Source organism: Hyperolius riggenbachi, chromosome 8, assembly GCF_040937935.1.
Source record: "Hyperolius riggenbachi isolate aHypRig1 chromosome 8, aHypRig1.pri, whole genome shotgun sequence".
NCBI classification, from domain to species: domain Eukaryota; kingdom Metazoa; phylum Chordata; class Amphibia; order Anura; family Hyperoliidae; genus Hyperolius; species Hyperolius riggenbachi.
Genome location: NC_090653.1, coordinates 199,963,282 through 199,979,553, shown reverse-complemented (window position 1 = coordinate 199,979,553; position 16,272 = coordinate 199,963,282). Strand labels below are relative to the sequence as shown.

Genomic DNA, 16,272 nt, shown 5'->3' with positions numbered 1-16,272 from the left:
GTGAACCCCGGTGGCTCAGTTTTTTCATGGACGTGGCTCCTATATCCAGCATGCATATTTGAATGTAGGAGCTACGTCTTGTGGGCTAAAGTGGTTAATATGTATGTCAAGAGGGTATATTACTGTTATTTTTGAAATTATAGGTTTTTAATTAGTGATGCAAAACTGAAAAAATGCACCTTTATTTCCAAATAAAATATTTGCGCCATACATTGTACTAGGGAAATATTTTAATTGTTGCAATAACCAAGACAAATGGGCAAATAAACGTTTTATTTTAAAACTATAATGGCCAAAAACTGAGAAATAATGATTTATTTCAATTTTTTTGTTATTATTCACGTTAAAATGCATTTACAATAAAATAATTCTGAGCATAATGTACCACCCAAAGAAAGCCTAATAGGTGGCAAAAGAAACAAGATATAGATCGTTTCATTGTGATTACCAATGATTAAGTTATTGGCTAATGAATGAGTGCTGAAAGGTGAACATTGCTCTAGTGCTCAAGGGAAAAAAAAACCCCTCAGTGGTGAAGTGGTTAAACCAGTCCCCAATATTTTGCTTGTATCCAAACAGGTACTCTTTTGTAAAGCAGGTTGTTTCGGCGCACGACTCAGCGCCGAGTGCCGAAATTAGGCTCGTCATAGCAGTAATGTAATATTGCATTGGGCGCATAAGGGTTATTCGGGGCTCCGGCAACCGGTTTCCGCAACCCAAATTACACCTCCCTTCGAGTTGCAACAACTCAGAGGGGGAACAGTATCTAACGCTGCCGGGGAGTTTTAGGGCAGCGAGGAGAGCCGTCATTCGGCTCGCCCTGCACCCAACTCACCAGCGACGCATACATGCATACGCCTCTTTTGCCTCTCAGTGATTAACTAGGAAGAAACAGATTTTCCTTTTGCCAAGTACACCAACATATACCGTAGTCTTGTCTGTAATCCTTTTCAGCAGTGTTTTTTTTTTCAGCTTCCTGAGAATCTTGCCCTTTTAATAACTACACTTGCTACATACTAAGATCAATTTATTTCTTTGGATCACATAGCTGGTCAGACATGCTCATTCCACTTTCAATTTTGGTCTGATCACAAGGAGCACATTATTGGCTGCTGTTTTGCAGGGAAGTAAATAGAAGGGTAGAATGAAAATATATCTGCATTATCCAGCAAATGCTGTGGGCGAAGAAACAGTTAAAAGTACAACTCTTTAAATGTGTACTTATCAGGTCTGTGTGTTTTCTCTATGTTAATTATGTTCTGTATGTTAATTATATTGCATTTTGTTTCTTTGCAGGTGCAGTATAATCTCAATAGAAGACAACTCATTTGTTGGTCTTTACAATTTGCATACCTTGATCCTTACAGGGAATCCAATCAAGCGCTGGGCTCAATTGACCTTTGCTGGTCTTTATAATTTAAGAAGGCTTGTTATAGTTGAAACATCTGTTCCTTCACTCTCTGAACTTCATGTAGAAAACCTAACATTACTACAGGAAATAAATGCTGCTACAAATCAGCTTAATTACCTACATGTGCCCTCCCATTTGTTTACTGTCCATGTTCTTGACCTACGTGCAAACCAAATTAGCAAGATCCAAGAAGAAGACCTAAAAAATCTACGATTTGCAAATACCTCACATCTTACTCTTATATTATCTCAGAATCCAATACGTTATATTGCTCCTGGTGCCTTCAAATTTATTGTTTTACATATGTTACAATTGAAAGAATGTTTTCCTCATGAAGATGTTATGAAGGATAACTTAATCGCTATGGGAGGTCTAAATGTACAGAAGCTATTCATTGGACAGTACAGAAATTCTCCTTCAAAGGTCCACTACATAAAAGGAGTTTTTGAAGGGCTATGTGGGATGGATATTCAAGAGCTAACAATCAATGAGATATCTTTTTTTACTACAGTTAGTTTTTTCAATTGCATGAAAAACCTCACATCTCTACGTTTAATACATACTAATTTAGAAAGTTTTAGTGATGAACTTATTACTTCAAACATGCAAAAGATGGAGCTAAAAAATGCGTACATTTTTGCCATGCCTTGCAAAATCTTTTCAATGTTACCACACCTTAAAGAACTCCGGGTTACAGACAATCGACGCCTCACCCTCTACGGTTGTACTGGAGAAAATAGGCTAACATTATTAGATCTGAGCAGAAACAAACTCTTTATTGAATCGTGTTGTAATTCTATTGGTTTAGACATGTCTGAACTTAAGTATTTGAATTTTAGCTACAATACATATATTGGTTTGAGGAGTGTTTATCTGAATATGCCTTACCTTCAAATATTAGACTTAAGTCATACAAGAGTGAGCAATATAGGACAGTTTCCAATATTTGTGCTTCTGGTTAACCTTACTTATCTTGACCTGTCTCACACTTCATGCCATTTTACTATAGATTGTTCTTTTTGTGGACTTAATAATTTAAAAGATCTACATATATCTTACAATACTTTTGCTCCAGGCATATTGGGTTCTGTGTTCCAAAACCTAACCCAACTCCATTTTCTGAACATGTCATCTTGCAATTTGCAGAACATTCCCGAACAAACATTTAAATACCTCACACTGTTAAGAGTACTAGATCTGAGTAAAAACAAATTAATACATATCTCTGCATCAGTTCTTATTACTCTCTCTAGGTTAATATATTTAGACTTAAGTGCTAATAACTTCCAGGGATTATCTAATGAAACAAGTTATACGTTAGCCAAAAGTCTTGTGAAAGTGGACCTCTCAGAGAACCCTTTTGATTGTTCTTGCATTCAGAAACAATTTGTGTCATGGGTTTGTGAACAAAGTAACACTGGTCTGATCCTCACTAATCGTATGATGTGCAAAACACCTGAACACCTACAGGGTTTACTACTCCAGGATGTGAATTTGGATTGCAATGGGACATTCTATGTATATGTAGGCACATTAAGTCTTGTGATAGCTATAGCTGTTTCTGTACTAATATACCACATCTACTTAAAGAACCATTTTGCAATTCTGCAATTTTGTTTATGTCATCGGAAAAATAAGAAATGGACTTCAGAGAAAACATATGATGCTTTTGTTATTCACTCCAGCTTAGATGAGGAATGGGTAAGACAACAGCTAATTCCAACACTGGAAAATGGAGTTCCATCTTTTCAGCTTTGTGTACATTATAGGAACTTTCAACCTGGAAGACTCATTTTGGAAAACATTTTTTATGAAGGTATTTGCTGCAGTCGCTATGCTCTTGTTATTGTTTCTCAGAACTTCATTGACAGCAAGTGGTGTGCCTTTGAGTTCAAATTGGCTATGTTTTGGAAATACCTGGAGAATAAGTGTGATATCATCATAGTTCTACTGGAACCAATTAATGAAAACCAGCTTAATCATATGTATATATTGAAAAAACATCTGAAAAGAAACACTTACCTCATATGGGAAAGGGGGCATCAAAAGGAGGACAATTTTTGGAGGCGCTTAAGGCATGCATTGAATACAGTTCAGCATGAGGCTGCTCCACTATTATAATAAAGGCACTGGGATGTTATTTCACAAGTATAATGGAAACAATACAGCAAATGTATGAAAATTATTTTCTGGGATATCTGAAATGAACATTTCTGTGGAACTGAAATATCAATTCAGGAAGACATTTCATTGCTGAATCCCTGATGGTAATTATGAACAAACCAATTGTCTTAATTTTGATGATGCCTTATTAAATATTTAATATATAAATGATATATTTCAAAGCAAGCATCCACTATTGCCCACCACAGAGCAAAACTGTAAAATTAAGCTAGTTTTTATAAAACTGGTAAACACAAATAACACATTGGTCATTTAAGAAATGTAAAATGTATGCATTGTATGACTGTGAACATGGCTATGTCTTGGCTATGTTTTGACTATGACAATGTCTATGTCAGTTTTTTTGTAATAAATCAAATTAATTTATGCCCAGGTGCACAGCTATCCTTTATAATAAAATCCTTTATTTATTTACAAATGCAAAAAAAAAATTGATAAGTAGTCAGACTTTCATGGACAAGTGCTCCAGTTAATGTAGTATCAAAATGTATTGTACAGGACTCAAGGGATGGGTCCTGGATGGAAGGTACGTTTCAACTTATTTTCTGCAAGGGTCCTTTTTGGAAGCAGGTGTGGACTAAGGAAGGAGCTCGGGGTAGTGTTTGGCAACCATCATTTGCCCTGTTATTGTTTGGTTACAAAGTCCCGATGCTCTTGAACAGAAGGGAGGGAAACTGGGTGGGCCTTCCTGTTCCACCCAAGTCCATTCCTGTTTTTGGGAACAGCCTTGTCAGGAGATAAGAGTGCTCTGAGAAGGTATGGTGCTTAGTGTATGCAGCAGGTGAGCTGCTAGCAGGATGTGAGCTAACTGAATACAAGGATTTTTTGGTGTTTTGCTTTGTTTAAAATTGTCAATTTACCAAGCTGGATTGCTCTGAAACAGTGAACTTTATGTGGCCTGAGGATTGTGTCTTTCCAGTAGGCTGAAGTAAGCCATTTGTGCATTTAAGTTCTGTTTTCCTGAGAAAAGAAAAAGAGTCCCGAATAATTTGGACTTTTTCATAAAATCAACTCCTGCATGCTAGCTGTGGCCCCAGGGCTACCCCCAAGATCACAGTATCTACCGTATTTTTCGGACTATAAGACACATTTTTTCTGCCCCAAAAGTGGGGGGGGGGGGGGAAGTAGGTGCGTCTTATAGTCTGAATACTACACTTCAGTCCATGCTAGTGATGCCCACCTGCCCTATCCCTGCTAACAATCTATAACCCCTTCACATCAATGATGGCTGCCCTTTGTCCACGCTAGCAATCCATGCTGTTCATGTTACTGATGCCCCCATCTGTGCTCCTGATGCCCGCCCCTAAACCGCGCTGAAAATCAATGTCCCCGTCTGTGTTTCTGATGCCTGCCCCTCACCCACACTGGAAATACATGTCCCCGTTCCGATTTATAATGCCCGTCCCTCGTCTGCACTGGAAATCTATGCCACTGTCCCTGCGCAGCAACTGCAGTTAAAACCGAAGCTTGAGCAGTCACCTGTTCATCCAGGGCACTCCGTGTCTTCCGCCCCATGACTTCTTTCTGCTTTGTGTTGTGTCTTGCGCCCTCTTGCTGTGACGTCACACTAAGAGGGTGCAAGCAACTATACAAGCAGCAAGTGGTCACGGGGCAGAGGACACAGAGTGCCCTGTATGAACAGGTGACAGCTCAAGCTGCGGTTTTAACTGCAGTTGCCACGCGAGGACAGGGGCACAGATTGCCAGCAGGGATGGAGAGGGGGAGCGGGCAACATTCATATGAATGGGGCAGAGATTGCTAGCATGGATGGGATGGGGCATCATTAGCTTTAAAGGGGGCATAGATTGCTAGCACAGATGGGAGGCAGACATCAGAAACATGAATGGGAACATAGATTACTAGCATGGAGGGGGGCAGGCACCATTAGCATGAATGGGGGGCATACATTGCTAGCATGGTGGGGGGGGGGTGGGTAGACATCATTAGCATGAATAACATAAACGGAGACAGCACACTAAGGGCTCCAGTAAATCACTGTATTAGCAGCATACAGAGGCACACAAAATGTTTCGGGCGGAGGAAGGGCTCTACCCAAAACATGTCGTGTGCCTCTGCATGCTGCTAATACAGTGATTTACTGAAGCCCTTTGTGTGCCGTCTCAGTTTGTGTTATTACATTGGTGTTTGCAGGAGTGGTGTACCTGCAGGAGTCTGGCACCGGAACGAAGTTCTACAATTAGGCCTACTAGGTGGGTGAAGTGTGAATATTCAACATCATTAGCATGAATGGAGGCATAGCTTGCTAGCATGGATGAGGGGGCATCATAAGCATTAATTGGGGCATAGATTGCTAGCATGGATGAGGGGGCATCATAGGCTTGAATGGAGGCAATGGATTGGGTTGGCAGACATCATTAGTATGGAGGGGAGGGTAAGGTAAGATTTAAGCCATAGATGGGAGGCAGGCAGCAAAGTGAGCATCTCATGTTTTCATGTATATTAGAGCAATGCTTTGAGAGGCAAGACACCCCTGCACTATGAATGCACAGCCCTGGATTTTGTCCTCTAAACCTAGGTGTGTCTTATAGTCTGGAGCATCTTATAATCCGAAAAATACGGTACAGTTATATATAATATATTACATTTTCTGCTCATGCTTCAACAAGTGATGTCCTCATTCAAAACACAATAGAACGAAAGAAATAAGCACTGGCACATAAGATTTTATGAAATAAAATAATACATTTGGTAGGGATTTATGGGCTCTATGAAATTATATTACTCATGTTAAAGGGAACCTAAACTGGGAAGGATATGATTTTTTTCTTTTTAAAATAATACCAGTTACCTGACTCTCCTGCTGATTCTGTGTCTCGAATACTTTTAGCCACAGCCCCTGAACAAGCATTCATAGCAGATGCTCTGACTGAAGTCACACTGCATTAGCTGCATGCTTGTTACAGGTGTGTGATTCAGTCACACTGCAGCCAAAGAGGTCAGCAGGACTGCCAAGCAACTGGTATTGTTTTAAAGGAAACATCCATATCCCCCTCAGTTAAGGTTCCCTTTAAGTGCTTGTGAATTCTAAAATCAGGCAACTCGACCGTCGCCTGATGCAATTGAAATTAACACTCAAATGATTTTCTCTGCAAGCAGGTTCTTTTCTCTCTATGTAATTACAGGTTTCATGTTGCTGGGAAGTGATGCTTTCTGGCAAATATGAAGACAAATGATTGAAAACTTTTGAGAAAAAAAAAAAAACATTTAACCCCACCCCTCCCTTAAGGGTTTTTTAGTCCTTTGTCCCCCATGTCGGCTGATATAGGCAGAATGGCTAATCTGATATATGAGTGGGGCTCCACCATACTAACCTATACTTGCCCACATGGTATATGATATGGGGGCTTTGGAAGAAAGGTGGTACAAAACCTCCCCTTTCCTTACAAAGCTCTGACTATATCATCATCCCCCCATTTGTTAGAGGAGGGAGTAACTACCTCCACGCATGTGGGGATAGGTATTGGGGGGACCTATGGTGATATATGGTGGTATATGGGAGCCTCCTTTAATAAAGAGACCCTCAGATGCCTGACCCTTACCTTTTAATTAGGCAAAGCGGGTAATTTATGTCTCCCTACCTATTTAGTATTGAAATTCAGTAAAACTTTATCAATTAAAAAAAACGTCTGCCTTTATTTTATCTCTTACCTTCTTTGTTTGGTATTCATGTGTCTTCCTTCTTATTTCTTCTATTTCCAATTAAAAAGCAAACCAAAGCAGTGAAGTTCAATGAAGATTCAGATCTATACATAAGATTCAGATGTATACATTAAAGGATTTTCCATATTTTTTCATACTTTTATTTTCAAATTAATTTACTTGTGCAGAGACGGCCACATGCACAGTTAATCTGCTCTGCTAGCAAAGTTAGTATTGGTTGTATCAGTTTATGGATTTGTACAGGTACAGTTATATGTCTCAATAGTTGTATAGTTGCAATTCCATCTGTTTTAGTAACTATGCTTGCAGAAACAGAGAAGATCCTGGTCATTCCCAGGTTTTGGAATGAGAACTGAAAATGAAAAATTTAATGCTAGAAAAATATTGCTGTGTGAGCATTGAGGCCCTTAAAGGGACTCTGAACAGACGCTGTGGGTATGCATATAAGCATACCTATGTCTATTTGGTAAAGACTATACACTCACCCGCCCCTTAAAGCGCTCCTGCTCCCGAGCTGGCTGCTATACATTGCATTGTATTTGGCGATTCTGAACTAAAGTCTCGCTGTGACCTGGAACTGAAATACTGTGGTTCCTTTCTGGCTTACAGGCTTCTTCCCCTCCCTTTGCCACACGTCATATTGCATGCGCAAAGAGGACCCGCAGACTTCCAGTTCTATGCTTATATGCATACCCTCAGCGTCTGCTCATGGTCCCTTTAAAGAGGCACAGCAGGCTACAAGCTAAAATGGAAATATAATTTCTAACGATATTAAATTACAAAATAACTACTGTACCACTGAATTTTTTTTTTGTAATTATGGTATTTGACTTTATACATCAGTTGAAAAATAAATGCTTCAGTGTTAATGCTATACACCTTCAGTGCACAGGACAACAGTTAATAGCAATGTTTGAGTTCAATGACTTGAGAACAAATATAACTACTCAAATGAAACTGAAAAGTGATGACTCTTTAAAGTGAACCTTCTTAACTTTTGATAAGGAAAAATTCTCAATTACTTTTCTGCAAATATTATACTCAACTGCAATCTCTGCCAGGCCATTTAATCCATCTTCCGACATGGATGATCTTAAATAGTTTTTAATTAAGTTTAAATGTGAGAAACGTCTGGCTCCTGAAACTACTGTAGCTTTTGTATTCAGGAGGATATATAATGTCACACTAAGATCTGGGTACAGAGCCAACAAATTAATATTATACATGTAATGTAGCATTTCTTTTTTCAACACAAGGTATTCATTGAAAGAGAAAAAGAAAGAAGCAATATGATATATGTCCGACATAGGCAATACACGGTAAACATAAGCAAGTAGGTGAAATCCCGAGTACAATTACAATTTTCCACAATCTGCCAGAAAAAATATACACAGTTCCCAATCACTTAAACAATACTAACATCACATCATATTAGAGAGAACTTATCAAACCAGCGTGACCATACAGCATCAAACTTGTCCTCTTGGTCAGCCAATAAAGAAAATATTCATCTTATGCATCAGGGTAAGATAGGGTATAGAGGGGGACTTCTATTCCCTGGCTATTATAGCCTTGGCTGTGTTACTAAATTGTACCAGTAGCTTGTTATCATGCTTAGTAAGTGAATGAGCTTTCTGATTTAACAAAGCTACCAACAGATCGGGAGAGATATTGTTCTCTAAAACTAATGAAGCTGCTCTGAAACACTCTACCCAGAACCCCTCCACAATAGGGCAGTTCCACCAGCAGTAAACTTGATCAGCTGGGGCACCACATCCCCTTAAACAGGTATTGGAGGGTGACAGACCTATGCTATAGAGCAAAGCCGGGGTTCGATTACCAGTCCTCTGACATCCAGGTTTTCTGGAGTCTATCTTTCCATTTTGACATAGCAGCTGTGACCTCTTCCTGACCGTTGTACCAAATCTCACAATAAATCAGGCTAGGGGTATGTTGGTAGGAATGAAATTCTTTCTCAATGGGAGGCAGGGACCTCTCCAACCCCTTCCTCACACAGCCCTGAGCAAAATGCCTGGCCTGGATATATCTGAAAACGTCATGGGGAAAAGGCAATATGTAACCCTAAAATGGGACCAAGAACGGACTGTCTTCCGAAAACAAATCTATCAGTTTAATAGGGTCAAGAGACAGCCAATTAGTCCAAGCAGAGATATTTCATCCAGTGGAAAAATCTCCATTCAGTAGAAGGGATGCTTCCAGCAAGTGTTGTTTCAGAAGACCCATTCCCTTCTGCTGAGATTTCCATATTTTACAAAGAATCTAGAAGAATGGCTAAAGGTAGTTGTTTATTCAATATGGGGCACTTGGTCCAGAGCAGAAAAGATAAATGGAAGGGAGATATCAGGGTTGCATCCAAATATACCCACTTGGTCATACCATAAACGGAAGACCATAAGGCCTCTCTGGCGCCTTATATCTATCGGCTCACTTATATCGGCACTGCTGTTGGCCTGAGGAGGGGGGCTTGAACCCATGAAGTGCGTTGCCTGTGCACTAATATATTTCTCTATCCCAAGAGATCGGCCTTTTTGAGGTAAGCCACCTCGTTTCTTCCTTTGAATTTATTATTGGTTTTAACCTAGTTTTATACACATCTGGGTGCCTCTTTACCTCAATGGTACTGAGTGTTACCCCCTCACACATTGTGGTGAAAGGGGTTTGATCTGGCTTCACATGGTGGATGCCATAGTGGGAACCAGCTTTTCACCTGAAAAGAGAGTGACCGTCTCCTGTCCAGGTGGAGTCAGGTTCATTGTCTCCACCTGCTTCAAGTGGTCGGTTGCCCCCTGCAACCTGCCTTTGTGAGTAGAACTTTTTATACCATTGTTTTTTTCAATTTATTTTTAACATACTATGCTATCTGGGCTCCCATTTTGCTGTTTGTGTCTTTTTCTTTAGGGTGCCGCTACACCCTACCCCACCTCGCCTGATAGAGTTTTGTCAATTATAGTTAGTGGAGCTGAATACAGAAAGGTAGCATGGACATGTATGCCAAACCTCATGGTGGATAATCCCACTTATGCATTACTTATGGCCAATGCAAACAAGTACAGTGGGTACATAGACCAGGCAATTACTTTTTATTCATGCCTTCTCAGAGTGCACATCAGACTTCTCATTCAGACGTTAATCATGTACTCTTCTTAGATAGTGGGTACCCATGATGCATTAAGGTTTAATATGAGGATAACACTATTTAGTTTAAACTTTTGGACTATGTCTTAGCTAAGACTTTATTTTGTATACGGTCTTCATTGTCTTGTGTTTTTTTTATGCCCATTTGATTAATTGATTCTGACATACTGTTCCTCTTATTAAGTGGATCAGTTAATCCCTGAAATGTATGTTAGGATTGCATTAAGTCACTGGAGTTATTGATACGGCTATCTTTGTGATTATTAAGATGGGATATGCTGTACTTCACTGGAGTTAAACCATATGAATGCACATATGAGATTTGGGTTTGAAAGGTTTTGAGACTAACCTGCGTGCATGTCAGTATTATCAACCTAGATTCCATTTATAGTAATGATATTAAAACTAAATGCTCTGACTTTTTTTTTTTAACTCTACCAGGTAATTTGGGATACAATAGCAAAATACATATGTATTTAGAATATATAGGAGTGTGTGGCGCGGTAATTGAATTCTAGGCCCTGGCAGAGAGAACAAGTCCCGAACATGTGTAGATTTCAATTACCAAGGTCTGGAAGCAGTTAAATAGACTCTGAAGCGAGTCTAAATTCCCTTTTTTAACATGTAGTCATGTTAAGACCTATAACCCTCTACTAAACCTCCGCTTGCCACAGCAAAACGAGGGGGTTTATACCCCCCCAAATCCCCTCTCCTAACTCCGGGGAGCACTTCCTGAATGAGGCAGAGCTTATGGCTGTAGCTTTGCCTCTTAGCAAGTCAATCCGGGCTGATCGCCGCCTCTCCCCGCCCCTCTCAATCTTCCTTCACAGAGAGGTACGGGGGAGAGGCGGAGATCCACGCGGCGATTTACGCGCATGGAGGCAATGCTGCAGTTCATAGGTCTGCCTCCCGAGCAGCAAAATCCACGACCAAGAAAGTTGTGGATTTTGCAGGAAGGATTTGGGGGGTATAAACCCCTTGTTTTGCCGCAGGATAGCGTCATTTTAACAGGGGTTATAGTTTTTAACATGACTGCATGTTAAAAGAGTGAATTTAGACTCGCTTCAGAGTCTTTTTAAGAGTGTCCTTTTATCTTGAGGTCTTGTGTTGACTGATCTTGACCTGTACAGTTAGCCCTAATATGTTGGATCATGCACTTGCTTAAAGCAGATATCCAGTCTCTAAATGAAATTTGCACAGTCCTCCTGTAAAAGAAAGTTATAATAAGAGTAAATAGACAGGTATTTTCCTTTTGGAATGATGTACATTAAAGATTCTTCTTAGTTTAATTCTCCATCTAGGTAAATAATCACTATGTTGCTCTCTAATTACCTCTGCTCCTTGTTCTGGTGCTTTTGTTTGATCTTGCTGCTGTTTTGACTAGCTATGAGCAAAAATTATGCCTGTGCTTAATTACGCATTGTAACTCACAATTACACATTTTAATGCAAAATTTCTGGGAAAATCGTAATTAATTTTGTATCTAATTGTAATATTTTGTAATTTTGCGTAAAATGTAAAGAAAAATGTTTTTTAAACTCATTTTTCTGAGTTTAGAAAACATTTTCTGTGCATTTTTAAATTAAATTCTCTCAAAAACTACAAAGTCTTTTTGGAAAATTATTTATTTAACTTGTACCCACTATTCTCCCTAACATATGTAGCAATTTTGGTAGCAATAGCATGTATGGGGGCTTTCTATTCACTGCTAAAGTCAGCATAAAGTTAAGCGAATGACTATACAAAATCAATTGAATTTACATATCGTTATTACGAATAGGTGTAATTGCAAAAAATTACGCGAAATTGTGCATAATCATAATTAGCGGATTACGATCATTGCTAGTTTTGACATAGACCCAGTCTGGGTAGCCACAGACAAAAATAGCTTATCTGAGTTGTTTGTATTCCTTATTTGTTGTCTCTGTGCTAGTAGTAGTCAATATTCTAATCACACCCGGCTGATATTTCAATGGGTGGTGGGAATTAGAAAGAAGGTAATTGCCTGTATGGATATATTTCCTAAACAGTTCTGTTTCTAAGGGGGTTCACAAAACTCATATTAAGTAAGTAGAGAGATAATTCATGAGAAAAGCTTTAGTATCATCCCTCTTTAACATGTGGTCCAAAATGTAATTTGCTTTCTTAAAGAGTAACTGTCAGGCAAAAACAAGTAATTTTTATCTATGTTCCCCTGTGTTAAACAGTGTGGAAGGAAGCCAAATATCAATACTGAAGTAAAAAAACTTTCTTACTTTATTGTGGGCTGAATAGCAGCCTTCCTTATCTCCAGGCTGTTTAGGAGGACGCATCAGACTGAAAAAGCCGCAGTCAGCCTGCAAAGCAGTATGGGAAGGTCTTACTTCCTCTCTACTGCCCTCCCTGCACCACCCCTTCATTTCCCTATCCAGCCCTGCTGCAGCCTCATTGGCTGGTCCCTCTCGACTCCTTCCCTCCCCATCCAGACACCCTGAGTGACAGCTGCAGGCTGCCCAACCCCCCGCGCGAGTGACACCCGCAATCGTCGGCACCCTCCCCCCCTGCGAGTGACACCCGCGATCGTCGACAACCCCCCCGCGAGTGAGACCCGCGATCGTCGACACCCCCCCCCCCCGCGAGTGAGACCCGCGATCGTCGACACCCCTCCCCCCGCGAGTGACACTCGCGAGCGTCGGCAACCCCCCGCGAGTGACACCCACGATCGTCGCCCCCCGCGAGTGACACCCGCGATCGTCGGCACGGCCCCCCCGGCGAGTGACACCCGCAATCGTCGGCAAACTCCCCCCCCCACCCCCCGCGAGTGACACCCGCGATCGGCGGCAACCACCCCCCCTCCCCCGGCGAGTGACACCCGCGATCGGCGGCAACCACCCCCCCTCCCCCGGCGAGTGACACCCGCGATCGCCCGCAAAACGACCGACATCGCAATCACCCACAAAACGACCGACTTTGCAATCGCAAGCAAAACGACCGACATCGCAATCGCTCGCAAAACGACCGACATCGCAGTCGCAAGCAAAACGACTGACATCGCAGTCGCAAGCAAAACGACCACCATCCCAATTGCAAGCAACCCCCCCTCCCCCGGCGAGTGACACCCGCGATCGTCGACACCCCCCCCCCCCCGCGAGTGAGACCGGCGATCGTCGGCAACCCCCCACCGTGAGTGACACCCGCAATCGTCGGCACCCCCCCCCCCCGCGAGTGACACCCGCGATCGTCGCCCCCCCTCCCCCCGCGAGTGACACCCGCGATCGTCGACACGGGCCCCCCCCCGGCGAGTGACACCCGCAATCGTCGGCAAACTCCCCCCCCCACGAGTGACACCCGCGATCGATGGCAACCACCCCCCCTCCCCCGGCAAGTGACACCCACGATCGCCCGCAAAATGACCAACATCGCAATCACCCACAAAACGACCGACTTTGCAATCGCAAGCAAAACGACCGACATCGCAATCGCTCGCAAAACGACCGACATCGCAATCGCAAGCAAAACGACCACCATCCCAATTGCAAGCAAAACGATCGACATTGCAATCGGACGCAAAACAACTGACTTTGCAATCGCAAACAAAACGACCAACATTGCAATCGCAAGCAAAGGACCGACATCGCAAGCAAAATGACCGGCATCGCAAGCAAAACGACCGACATCGCAATTGCAAGCAAAAACGACTGACTTCGCAATCGCTCGCAAAACGACTGACTTCGCAATCGGCCGCAAAACGACCGACATCGCAATCGCAAGCAAAACGACCGACATTGCAATCGCAAGCAAAACGACTGACTTCGCAATCGGCCGTAAAACGACCGACTTTGCAATCGCAAGCAAAACGACCGACATCGCAAGCAAAACGACAGACATTGCAATCGCTCGCAAAACAACTGACATCGCAATCGCAAGCAAAACGACCGACATCGCAATCGCAAGCAAAACGACTGATATCGCAATCGCAAGCAAAACGACCGACATCGCAATCGCAAGCAAAACGACCAACATCGCAACCGCCTGCAAATTGAATGACATCGCAATCATCCGCAACCACCCGCGACTGACAACGCAATCGCTCGCACAGCTCCCCCCACCCCAACTGACAGCGAGATCGCACGCAACCCAGACATGATCACTCCCCGCTGAGTGCCTAATACACACGATGCATTTTCCCGCTCGATCCGCGGGTCGATTAGATTATTTCCAACATGCTCGAATCGGATTTCGATCGTTCCTGCCGTCGATTTGGCATAATTAACATGTTGGAAATAATCGAATCGATCCCGATTGACCCGCGGATCGAGCGGGAAAACACATCTTGTGTACTGAGCATAAGACCAGAGACTGGTAGGAGTGTCTGAAGGCTGGGACTTGGGAGGGCTAATGTATAATTAATCAGGAAGCAGGGTAAGGGAGGATATGACATCACAATTGGCTTCAGACAAGACAGAAACATGGAACCTGCCATGAGCTGTCAGGAGCATCATTCTCTGCATATACTACATAAAAATTCTGTGAAATCCAAACGTGGACAGTGAAATGCATATGTAATTTAAGTACAGCCAGTATTTAGCTACTGATATATGGGTTTTTTGTCTCTGAGACCCTATACCTAACAGCTCCTCTTTAAAACAGAAGATATTTGAGATAATTCCGCTTTTAGTGAGCAACTGTGGTTTCCCATGATGCATGACTCCTGAATATGTAAATAATATCTTTATGCCCCTGAAAGCAAGGCTGCACATCCAAAATGCACATAGGTAGAGAAAGAGCAAGTGCTCTGAACCAAACAACGGACACCTGTCCTCTATATGAGTGAACACAAGACTCCTGCCTCCTGCAAATGCACAGCTTATGCCCTTCTCAGCCCATATACGCAGGTGCTGCTGAGAACTGCATGCAATAGAGACATCAGTTTCACATAAAAGCAATATGTGTTAGCAGGTGCGCCTTGTGCAGGCTTCTCTCATGGTACCCACCCTAATCTCTCTCAAGCGTTACCCTATTTGCTTAAAGTGGGAAAAGTAGGCTATGTGACTTGGGAGTGACCTGAAAGAAAAAAAGACAATCGTATACTCACATGGGTAGAGAAAGAGCTAGTGCTCTGAACTAAACTACTGGTGTATAGTGAGCCTGTAGCTAATGTATTTTACTAAGTTACACCAATCCAAAATGCATAAAGCAGCTTTGGACTTTCTTGTCCTCTGTTGTATGCATTTGTTCTGCTTACTGCATTTTGTAACATTAGTTAGTACTAGTCTGAGCCCAATACCATAAAGCCAAGCATGGCATGGATTAATGTGGCTTTATGGCATAGGGCTTGGACCTGTACTAAGTAATAATCAGATCGAACATGGTGACCCAGAACCACTTAGAAAGTACAAAGGGCTAAAGGAGAACAAAAAGCCCTGTATTAAAAATACTAACTGTAATTTTGCCTTCTAAAAACAGAAGATAGGTGCGATAACTCAGCTTTAAGTGAGCAACTGTGGTTTCTCATGTTACATTATTCCTGAATATGAGGTAAAGAAAGGGTGTCCGCACGATATCCCTTGCATCAAGTTCCTTTATTATGGACGTATCCACACCAAGCCACACATCATATAGCTAATATGAATATGCAAACCATCTCTTTATGCCCTAAAAGTATAGTGAGCTTATAGCTAATACATTTTACAGAGCCACACCAACTCAACATGCATACAGGCTTTTCAAACACGTTGGTCCTTAAAGGGGCACTATGGCGAAACATTTTTAAATTTAAAATATGTGCAAACATAGGCAAGAAGTAAGTTTTTCCAGAGTAAAATGAGCCATAAATTACTTTTCTCCTATGTTGCTGTCAC

At 41.9% G+C, this 16,272-nt stretch overlaps 1 protein-coding gene across 1 annotated transcript in view; it reads left to right on the top strand.

The window, feature by feature from the left end:
- Positions 1-3,832, top strand: part of TLR4 (toll like receptor 4) — a 50,639-nt gene extending 46,807 nt beyond the window's left edge. The window contains exon 3 of the mRNA XM_068249712.1: positions 1,297-3,832. Within this exon, the coding sequence (XP_068105813.1) occupies positions 1,297-3,532 (2,236 nt within the window). The 3' untranslated portion in view covers positions 3,533-3,832. The remainder of the gene's footprint in view (positions 1-1,296) is intronic.
- Positions 3,833-16,272: the final 12,440 nt, after the last annotated feature.